General features: G+C 51.7%; 1 protein-coding gene across 2 annotated transcripts; it reads left to right on the top strand.

Moving 5' to 3' along the window:
• Positions 1 to 3,968: 3,968 nt before the first annotated feature.
• ZBTB12 (zinc finger and BTB domain containing 12) lies at positions 3,969 to 10,795 on the top strand. Of its 2 annotated transcripts, XM_077331013.1 has the most exons (4): positions 3,969 to 4,209; positions 4,692 to 4,824; positions 6,109 to 6,717; positions 9,637 to 10,795. In XM_077331013.1, exons 3-4 carry the CDS (start codon positions 6,221 to 6,223, stop codon positions 10,688 to 10,690), a joined length of 1,551 nt encoding a protein of 516 aa, XP_077187128.1. In that variant the 5' UTR covers positions 3,969 to 4,209; positions 4,692 to 4,824; positions 6,109 to 6,220; the 3' UTR covers positions 10,691 to 10,795. The 2 variants fall into 2 exon arrangements, with proteins under 2 accessions (XP_077187128.1, XP_077187129.1); XM_077331014.1 differs by lacking the exon at positions 4,692 to 4,824.
• The last annotated feature ends 266 nt before the right edge of the window (positions 10,796 to 11,061 follow it).

Here is an 11,061-nt window from a genome sequence, read left to right as displayed (position 1 = left end):
AAAATATTAATGTCCCCTGGTAGTCTGTCTAATGGGGATATAGGGTTGCCAGGTCTCCCTGGCCACTGGCAGGGGATGAAGGGTTAGGGTTGCCAGATCCAGGGCGGGAGACTTCTGGAGATCTGGGGATGGAGTCTGGAGAAGACAGGGACCTCAGTAGGGTACAGTGTCATACAGTCCAAAGCAGGGGTAGTCAAACTGCGGCCCTCCAGATGTCTGTGGACTACAATTCCCATGAGCCCCTGCCAGCATTCACTGGCAGGGGCTCATGGGAATTGTAGTCCACGGACGTCTGGAGGGCCGCAGTTTGACTACCCCTGCTCCAAAGCATCCTTTTTCCCCACGTGAACTAGTCTCTGTAGTCGGGAGATATACTGTAATTCCAGGGGATCCCCAGCTCCCTCCTGGAGGCTGGCATCGGGGAAAGGTTGTGCCATACTTGATATTCCTCTTCAGGTTTCTCTCTTTGTTCAATGACGGTAACTCAGCGAGGGCAATTACCGTGGTGTGCCGCTTTGAGAGAAAAACATGCCCTGTACAAACATAACCTCCCCGCTTTTGCTTCCCGTAAACCAGCGTGATTTGGGTGCCTGTGCCAAGCCAGGAGTCAACACACAACTCTTAAAGGGGCAGGCAAGTTTCTCACCCCTGGACATCCCCCTTCCTTTTCGCAGACAGATAAGAACCATTTATCATAACAGAATCAGAGTCCAGTGGCCCCTTTAAGACCAACAAAGATTTATTCAAGGCGTGAGCTTTGGAGTGCAGGCACTCTTCCTCAGACTATGAAAAGTGCAAGCACTCGAAAGCTCACGTCCTGAATAAATCTTTCTTGGTCTTAAAGGGGCCACTGGACTCTGATTTTGTTGTGCTACTTCAGACCAATATGGTTACCCACTTGAATCTAACCAGTTACCAGTTCAGCTCAGCAGCTGTAGTGTAGCAAATGTACACCACGAAAAAAAAGGACGGTTCGAAATTAATGTAACAGAAAACAGAACCTATCCTGGGCTAAACAATTTCACAATAAATATCAATAAACGTTTCTTATCTCTTCTTTTATATATATGTATATTAGAACAACCAGAACGGCCTCTAGATTAAACCGTTTTCAAGTGGGTTTTCCTCAGGGGAAGAGTCTTTTTACTAGACCTCCCCGAACTTGGGAGCCAAAGGCCACATATATATGATTTAAATTCTGAGAGGAAAACTTGATCCTTTTGAAGGACTCCATTAACAATACAATAAGTTGAAAAACAACCACTGAGGAAAACCCACTTGAAAACGGTTTAATCTAGAGGCCGTTCTGGTTGTTCTAAAATACATGTATATAAAAGAAGAGATAAGAAACGTTTATTGATATTTATTGTGAAGTAGTGTAGCAAATGTGCAGGCACCAGCTGGACCACCTTACCTCTGTGCATCCAGCTATGAAACTGGAAAACAGGTGGTCTCTTCCTCACAGTAAGGTAAAGGTAAAGGTATCCCCTGTGCAAGCACCGAGTCATGTCTGACCCTTGGGGTGACGCCCTCCAGCGTTTTCATGGCAGACTCAATACAGGGTGGTTTGCCAGTGCCTTCCCCAGTCATTACCGTTTACCCCCCAGCAGCAAGCTGGGTACTCATTTTACCGACCTCGGAAGGATGGAAGGCTGAGTCGACCTTGAGCCGGCTTCTGGGATTGAACTCCCAACCTCATGGGCAGAGCTTTCAGACTGCATGTCTGCTGCCTTACCACTCTGCGCCACAAGAGGCTCTCTTCCTCACAGTAGGCCTACACAACGATTTTAATTTTCAAAAGGTGTGTGTGTGAGAGGGGGGGGGTGATTTTTAAAAAAGCACAAAGCATTATATTTTCTACAAAACAGGCACTTGCCAAAACCACCTCCTACTGGAGATGGAAAATTTCTGGAAATTTTGAAGCCGTGAAGGGAGGATCTTTTTTTGAACCTCAAGAAATTTTGGGGAGAACTTTTTAAAATATGTACTTTATATACATACTATATATGTATGCATGTATCCAAAAAGCGGAGGCAACTGTATTCAAGGTTTTCATTTGGATTCATCCAACAGAGAGAAAGGAAATGAATTTCTTACACAACTTGGGGTGAAGTAGTTTACCAAGGGTTGTGTACTGCATTGACATGGTTGCCAACTTCCAGGGAGTGGCTGGAGATCTCCCAGAATGACAATTGGTCTCCAAACACAAGGCTGACAAGCTGGAAAGCCTAATTTGACTCTGTGTTGTTGTGATGTTCATAAAATGCACAACAGCTGGAAATTCAACAGGCAAAGCCAATATTTTTTTTGGGGGGGGGTAAGTTGAAAAGATGAGCCTCTTGTGGCGCAGAGTGGTAAGGCAGCACACATGCTGTCTGAAAGCTCTGCCCATGAGGCTGGGAGTTCGATCCCAGCAGCCGGCTCAAGGTTGACTCAGCCTCCCATCCTTCCAAGGTCGGTAAAATGAGCACCCAGCTTGCTGGGGGGTAAACGGTAATGACTGGGGAAGGGAATGGCAAACCACCCCATATTGAGTCTGCCATGAAAACGCTGGAGGGCGTCACCCCAAGGGTCAGACATGACCCGGTGCTTGCACAGGGGATACCTTTACCTTTAAGTTGAAAAGGCCACAAACCTGCTGAATTTCTTCTTCTTCTGCAGAGAACAAAGTTCTGTCAGGAATCAAAAACATCCCTCCGTTCCCCAGCTCAGCTTCAAGGGCTTGTATTTTAATTCCCAGCCAGAAGCATCCATTTTGCAAAAGACTTTGCTCTTTTTTTATTTACATTCGTTATAATCTGCCTTTCTCACAGGGCGGGTTACCCAAAGGGCGTCAGTACAGCCAAGAAAAAATGAAATAGGATGTGGGTTGTAGCGCCAGCCAGAAGTTCAAAAAGAAAACAGAATTGGAGCAAAGCACAGATGGCATAACATGACACACGTTCAACGATGCAAAATTACCCCATGGGCAAACCCCACAGCAAACTACTACACCTAGCACACCGCAACCCCCCCATCCTCTAGCCAAGTAACTTTTGCTACCCTAAAAAGCCCTCTTGAATCTATTGATTGATTGATTGGATTGATTGTACTTATATACCGCCCTCCCCGAAGGCTCTATATCAGGGGAAGTCAAACTTTGGCCCTCTAGATGTCCATGGATTACAATTCCCATGAGCCCCTGCTAGCGTTTGCTGGAGAGCCAGCTTGGTGTAGTGGTTAGGAGTGTGGACTTCTAATCTGGCGAGCCGGGTTCGATTCTACACTACCCCACATGCAGCCAGCTGGGTGACCTTGGGCTCGCCACAACACTGATAAAACTATTCTGACCAAGCAGTGATATCAGGGCTCTCTCAGCCTCACACACCTCACAGGGTGTCTGTTGTGGGGAGAGGAAAGGGAACGTGACTGTAAGCCGCTTTGAGACTCCTTCGGGTAGGGAAAAGCGGCATATAAGAACCAACTCTTCTTCTTCTTCTTCTTCTAGCCCATGGACATCTGGAGGGCCGCAGTTTGACTACCCCTGCTCTATATCTAGTCGGGCAGATAGATGGAGCTATAGTTTGGTGATTTAACTTTCACTGCATCACGAAAGATCACGCCTTGAATAAAACTTTTGCTGGTCTTAAAGGCACCACCAGACTCCCAACTTTGCCCAGCTTTGCCCAGTTTGCAGAAAGCCAGGAGCGGGAGCCTTTCTAAAGGAAAGAGGCAAATCTGCCAGGGATGCCAAAACCCGGCAGCCAAGACTGCAGCGCCTCAAACCAAATTCTGCCCACTTTCCCAGGCTACTAAATTGCAAAAAAACCCTCCCATGTACACTGAAACCTTTGATTCCAGGAGGGAGGCGGGCTTAGTTACCAAGGTGATGGGGAGGGGGGAGGCGGGGGGAAAGGAGAAATTCTCCTCCCATCAAATTCCTAGACGCTTGCTAATGACGTCACTGGCCTTAAAGGGGAGGACAGGAGGGAAGTTAAAGGCTCCGGGCTGGCTTGGGAGCTCCATCCCGCCATCCAGCGAAGTTGCTCTCCGCCCTCTTCTTTCATTGACCTTTCTCTACTTTTTCTGTGTGGCCGACAAATATTGCTCTCCCCCCCCTTTTCTGGAGGCCTGGCCCTTTAAGGGGGCCCCCTTTAAAACCCTTTCTCTTGCCGTGGCCAGTTGGGGCCACCCTCCCTCCGCTCCAAGAGAGGGGGCCCAGCCTGCAAGGTGAGGGGGAGGGGGCGGCCGGGAGCTGGGGGGAGGGGGGGCCCAGGGGGGGGCGCCCCCCCAGCTGAGCAGGCGAGCCAAGGGGGCTGCAGGGTGGGGGTGGCATTGTGTGGCACGGGAAGGGCGGCCAGTTGCAAAGGGAGATGCGCGGGAGGCGCATGTGGGATAGGGATGAATGGAGAGAGGTGGAGCACAAAGGCTGGGCGAAGAAAGCATGCATAGAAGGGGGGGATGGCGCGGGATAAGGATGCGCAGCCCTATGGCACATGGACGGCCCGGAGCCGCGCAAAGTCGAGGCGCGAGATGTGGTCGGGAGAGGAGCAGGGCTGAGGTGTGGGCGCAAGGGATGTGCAGAGCCCACAGGTTGCTCTGCCTCTCGGATGCTTCTCACACTGAAAGCACGCTCATGGGGAACGGGTGGCCAAGTTGCCTGCCCAATTGTCGCGTGTGAAGTGGGCACACGGGTGTATCTCCCTTTGCAGGCGTGTGCGTCGAGGGAGCAAAGCGGTTTCCTTGAGCTGCGGGCGAAAATGTGTGATGGGACGCCGGTGACATCCTAACAAAACTCTGCTGCACGGTGACCCGCACCCGGCTTCTTGCTCATTTTCTCCGCAGGTAGTTTTGTGCGCGGCGAATGAGTGTTTCAGGTGGTGTGGCCATGATATGCCTGTGAGGGTCGTGCGTTCACGGGCGTGTTTCGCCATGCGCTCATGTGCCAGAGCACGGGGACTTGACTTGGCATGGTTGGTTTTGTATGCAAAATGAAAGGGGTTCCAAGGGATGGGACATATAAATGTAATGATAAGTGATAAACAAAAGAAATGCAGCAATGATAGGAATCACCCCTTCTCATGGCTGAAAAAGTTTTCCTTGCAGGAACAATGCTGGGATCGAACTCCCAGCCTCATGGGCAGAGGTTTCAGACTGCATGTCTGCTGCCTTACCACCCTGCGCCACAAGAGGCTCTAATGATTACATAGATTTAAGATAAAACAAATAGACAAAGTAAAAAATAATGATAACCAATTTCACATTCCTCCATCGAATGCTCAGTAATCAGTAATTCACACCAACTATAGATGCCCCTGGATTAGAATTATTTCTTGCTTAGCTGATTATCACCGCAGCAAAGAATTTGCCTTCAAGTTCTGTTATTCCTGGGGATTTATCAGCTAGTAAATATTGAATGATTCTATCCATAGGGACTTGGCTCCCTTTTGAACAGGAAAACCTGAAAAAGAGGAATAATCTCACACAGTCCCCTGTGGGATAGGTGAACCCCATTTTGACAAGTTCCGCATTTATCATAGAATCATAGAGTTGGAAGGGGCCATACAGGCCATCTAGTCCAACCCCCTGCTCAACGCAGGATCAGCCCAAAGCATCCTAAAGCATCCAAGAAAAGTGTGTATCCAACCTTTGCCTGAAGACTGCCAGTGAGGGGGAGCTCACCACCTCCTTAGGCAGCCTATTCCACTGCTGAACTACTCTGACAAAATTTTTTTCCTGATATCTAGCCTATATCGTTGTACTTGAAGTTTAAACCCATTACTGTGTGTCCTCTCCTCTGCAACCAACGTAAACAGCATCCTGCCCTCCTCCAAGTGACAACCTTTCAAATACTTAAAGAGGGCTATCATGTCCCCTCTCAACCTCCTTTTCTCCAGGCTGAACATTCCCAAGTCCCTCAACCTATCTTCATAGGGCTTGGTCCCTTGGCCCCAGATCATCCTCGTCGCTCTCCTCTGTACCCTTTCAATTTTATCTATGTCCTTCTTGAAGTGAGGCCTCCAGAACTGCACACAGTACTCCAGGTGTGGTCAGCTAGACCCGTGCTTACGATCAGCAGCCTGCGATACCAAAACTCAAACCTTTTCCCCTTTTTGTTTCCCCTTCCAGTATTTGCATTCTTTAGGCCGCCTTGTGGGATTTCCTCCTTGTCGCCTTCTCTCTCCACCCTTGCCTCTGCCCTCACCGTTCGACCCACTCGTCTTGCTCCGCGAGAGGAGCCATGGCTTCCGGCGTGGAGCTCCTCCGCTTCCAGCTCCCAGGCCACGAGGCAGCCACGCTCCGCAACATGAACCAGCTCCGGTCCGAGGAGCGCTTCTGCGACGTCACCATCGTGGCCGACAGCCTTAAGTTCCGGGGCCACAAGGTCATTTTGGCCGCCTGCTCCCCGTTCCTGAGGGACCAGTTCCTCCTCAACCCGTCTTCTGAGCTCCAGGTTTCCCTCATGCACAGCACCAAGATCGTGGCCGACCTCCTCCTCTCTTGCTACACTGGCGCCCTCGAGTTTGCCGTCAGGGACATCGTCAACTACCTGACGGCCGCCAGCTACCTGCAGATGGAGCACGTGGTGGAGAAGTGCCGGAACGCCTTGTCCCAGTTCATCGAGCCCAAAATCAGCCTCAAGGAAGACGCCACCAAGTTCGGCAGCCACCGACGGTCCCAGACGCCCAACGTGGTGGACTGTTCCACCTCGACCACGAAAGGATACTCCCGCAAGAGGTTGGTCGAAGACTCGCTTTTGATTTCGACCCTCACTAATAATAAGAGCCGGCTTGGTGTAGTGGTTAGGAGTGCGGACTTCAAATCTGGGTTTGATTCCCTGCTCCTCTTCCACATGCAACCAGTAGGGTGACCTTGGGCTCCCCACAGCCCTGAGAAAGCTGTTCTGACCGAGCAGGAATATCAGGGCTCTCTCAGCCTCACCCACCTCACAGGGTGTCTGTTGTGGGGAGAGGAAAGGGATGGCGATTATAAGCCGCTTTGAGCCTCCTTCGGGTAGGGAAAAGCAGCATATAAGAACCAACTCTTCTTCAGTAATATCAGGGCTCTCTCAGCCTCACCTCCCTCACAGGGTGTCTGTTGGGGGGAGAGGAAAGGGAAGGCGACTGTAAGCCGCTTTGAGACTCCTTCAGGTAGAGAAACGTGGCACATAAGAACCAACTCATAAGAAAAAGAACCAAGTGTTGGGGTAAAGTTTCCCTCATTGGTGATTCTGATTCACTGCAGAGGACCAAGGCTGGAAACAGAAAGGTTTCCCTTTAACTCTATGGCAGACTTTGTCAGCCAGGGTTTCATGAAAACCCAGAGTGTCTTGACGGCCCTGGAAGGGTTTCCTGAATGAATGAATGAATGAATGAATGAATGAATGAATGAATGAATGAATGAATGAATGAATATAGTCATATATAGTCATATCGACCTGCCTCCCCCCACCTCCCAAAACATCCAATGGTGGGGCTGGAGAGGGTGGGAAGGGGAGGGGCCCAGTTGGGCATGTCCACAGCTCTGCTTCCCAGCCCTATTCTACACCATCACACCCTTCTGGGATTCTCGAAGCCTGAAGGATGTTTCAGGGGGTTCTCAATAGTAAGTTTAGAAAGGCCGCTCTATGGTTAACTAATTTGGTTAATAGCGCCACCTGCCTGTAGTGGGGGATATAACCACAACATATATGCACATGGGGCTTAATGCACAACTAAACGCTACATCTTTCTTCACAGGCTCAGAATCAGTGGCCTGATCCAACATGGCTTCTCTTATGTTCTCATGGTGAATTTCCTGGCGATTTGAGGGTGGGTGCCCGGGGAAGGAGGCCTGCAGGGATATGATGCCATAGAGTCTGCCCTCCAGAGCCCCCATTTCTTCAGGGGAAACTGATCTCCGCAGCCCTCAGATCAGCTGGAGTTGCCACCATGCCCCTGTGGCTGATCATAGAATCATAGAGTAATAGAGTTGGAAGGGACCTCCTGGGTCATCTAGTCCAACCCCTTGCACTAAGCAGGACACTCACAACCCTATCGCTCTTCCTCTGTCACCTGCCACCCCCTTGAGCCTTCACAGAATCAGCCTCTCTGCCAGATGGCTAATCTGGGCCGCCAGTTCTGAAATACATACAGTGGCGTCATCGGTGCATGAAACGCTTCATGAAGTGTGTTAACATGAACAGGTAAACATCTGCTGTTTGAAGAGGTACCTGTGGCTGAGGACAAGCCAAACTGTGCCACAGGGCAGTGATTTTGAGCATGTGAGCCATCCCGTTCCCCCTTGACTGTGGATGCTTTCTATACTTGCATACTGAATCTCTTGTCTGGAGTTACATCTTTGGTGCAGTGAGCCCCGTGTTGTGTCTAGCAGCTGTGCGGTTCTCCAAAATCTTGGGGGCAAGTTCTTCCCAATGCTCATTACTGTGGGGCTTGAGCCCAGAATCCTTGCTATTCAAAGCAGGTGATCCACCACTAAGGAACAGCCCTCCTTTGAGCTCCTAGGAGAAGGGGAAATGCAGGTTTACCTCTGCATACTTCAGCTGTCAGTGGTGTACTTCTGACAAAATACACCCTTAGAATCATAGAATAATAGAGCTGGAAGGGACCTCCTTGAATAAAGGAAGTTGCTTTATACTGGCTAGGACCCTTGGCCCACGAAGATCAGTGCTGTTTCCTCACGGCCAAACATTATGCTTCGTCAGGGTCCATGATAAGAACTGCAGCTTGTTTAAAAAGTAGCTGGGGAGGAAACGGAGATCTGGATTGGTGGATGGTGGCTCGTCCTGTTTTGTATCCATCTAGAAATCAAAATAGTAATGATGATGTTGATGATGGCCCCATTTTCCTCCCTGACCCCCCCACTGAATGGCAGAGGGGAGTGCCTGCTGGGGGCAGGAGGACAGATCAAGATGGGCTGCCGTGTTAGTCTGCCTGTAGCAGTAGAAAAGAGCGAGAGTCAAGGGGCACCTTAAAGACTTAACACAACTTGTGGCAGGGGAGGAAGGGGAGGCCTTAAGAATGTCCCAGGCTCGAACTTGGTTCTGCAGTTAAAATCTTGTGTTATCAGGAAAAGAGTTTTCACAATCAGAGTAGTTTAGCAGTGGAATCGACCGCCTGAGGAGGGGGTGAGCTCCCCCCTCACTTAAAAGCAGCTTTAGGCCAAGGATTGCCAACCAGGTGTCCGTGGACCCCCAGGGGCCTGCAGGGGATCTGTAGCTTTCCCTCCTGCCGTAATGGGCCACAAGCTAGGGAACCAACCACTTCCATTGTTCCTCCTACTAAGTGTGAGTTCTCTCATGATCCATGTGCCTGCATGCCTAGTCCTGCCTTCAGCTGCATCCTGTCTCTCCCCCACTCAGTCATGCTTGAGCGAGCCTCTTAATGCCGGTGATGTCACTTCCTGGAGGGGGGAGGATAGCAGTGAGGCGTGGCCAGCTGACATCACTTCCAGGGGTCCTCAAAACTTAAAAAAATTATTTCAGGGGCTGAAAGTAAAAAAGGTTGACAAAGGTCAGCCTTGAGCAGGACTAGATGTCCTGTCTGGCCCCTTCCAACTCTATGATTACTTGATTTGAGGCTGTTGGGTGGAGTCCCATTCCCTCAGTCAACACTAAACATTGTTGCATTGACTGTCTGCTCTTTTCCCGGCTGACAGGACCATGCTCCGGCCCATCAAGCTGGAGTTTCCCCTGGAGGAGCACCTGGAGATGAAGGCAGAGGACGACGACGAGGAACAGGAGGAGGATTACGGGGACGATGACGCTGTCTCCGATATCTGCATTGTGAAGATCGAGTCGGCCAAGGAGGTGGCTCAGCGGCAGAAGAAGAAGCAGCAGCAACAGCAGCAGCAGCAACAACAGCAGCAGTCTGGGGCCACTTGGAACAAAGAGGCCTCTCCACAGCAAAGCTGGAGCAAGGAGTCTTCCCCGCCACAAGCATGGAGCAAGGAGTCTTCTCCCCCGCCAGGGTGGAGCAAAGATTCTTCGGGAGACCAAGAGGAATCTCAGGTCAACTCTACAGTCACGGAAGCTGCGGGGTCCCCTCTGGAGCCAGCCCCGGAGAAGCCCCAGCAGGGCGTGGTCAAGGCCTGCTACAGCCTCTACGAGGACGCCGAAGGCTCGGGCCTCCTGATCATCCCCAGCGGGGGCTACTTGGAGGAGACGAGCGAAGCGGCCGCTGTGGCGTCGGAGTGCCAGAGCAGCGGCAGCGGGGTGGGGCTGGTCTTGGCGGGACTGAGCGGCCGCCCCTTCTCCAGCTTCCCCGCCGCGGGGAGAGGCGGCGACGGCCCGGGGGCGGCGTGGGGCGGCAACGGCGCCTCGCGGATCATCTGCTGCACCAAATGCGACGAGGTCTTCCAGGGGGTGGAGAAGCTGGTCTTCCACATGCGCGCCCACCACTTCATCTTCATGTGCCCCCGCTGCGGCAAGCAGTTCAACCACAGCAGCAACCTCAACCGGCACATGAACGTCCACCGGGGCGTCAAGTCGCACTCCTGCACCATCTGCGGCAAGTGCTTCACCCAGAAGTCCACGCTGCACGACCACATGAACCTCCACAGCGGCGAGAGGCCGTACCGCTGCTCCTACTGCGAGGTCCGCTTCGCCCACAAGCCCGCCATCCGGCGCCACCTCAAGGAGCAGCACGGCAAGACCACGGCGGAGAACGTCATGGAGGCCGGCATGGCGCAGATCAACGTCCTCATACGCTGAAGGAGGAGGAAGGAGGAGGAGGACGAGGAGGAGGGGAAGGTGGCAGCAGCCGTGGGAAGTCGAAGGAGGGATGCAACTCCTGAGCTCTGAGGGAGGGGAAAGTGGGGTGTAGGGGGTAGAATGTGGGGGTGGAGAGCTGGAGCTACTTGAGTTTTGGGGGAAACGGGATATTAGAGACTAGTGTACTAGAGGGAAGGGGCGCCTCGATTCGCGGAAAAGGGGGGGGGGAAACGAGACTAGAGGATTAGAAAAGCGTAGATCAGACGGGAGATCAAGAGGTGAGTGGGGGTGGGGGATCTAGTCCAGTCAGAGCAAGGGGGCTGAGGGATCCACGATCCCTGGGTCCCGTGTTCTCTTCCTTTGCCTTTCCC

This window comes from Paroedura picta, chromosome 3 (genome assembly GCF_049243985.1).
Source record: "Paroedura picta isolate Pp20150507F chromosome 3, Ppicta_v3.0, whole genome shotgun sequence".
Taxonomy (NCBI): Eukaryota; Metazoa; Chordata; class Lepidosauria; order Squamata; family Gekkonidae; genus Paroedura; species Paroedura picta.
Note: the sequence above shows the minus strand (reverse complement) of the source record. Positions and strands in the feature narration are given on the sequence as shown.

Bases quoted from the DNA above. Each gene is read 5' to 3' on its own strand.
- ZBTB12 (XM_077331014.1), top strand. From the start codon at position 6,221: ATGGCTTCCGGCGTGGAGCTCCTCCGCTTCCAGCTCCCAGGCCACGAG. The intron at 6,718-9,636 runs GTTGGTCGAAGA...CCCGGCTGACAG, and splicing joins AAAGGATACTCCCGCAAGAG to GACCATGCTCCGGCCCATCA.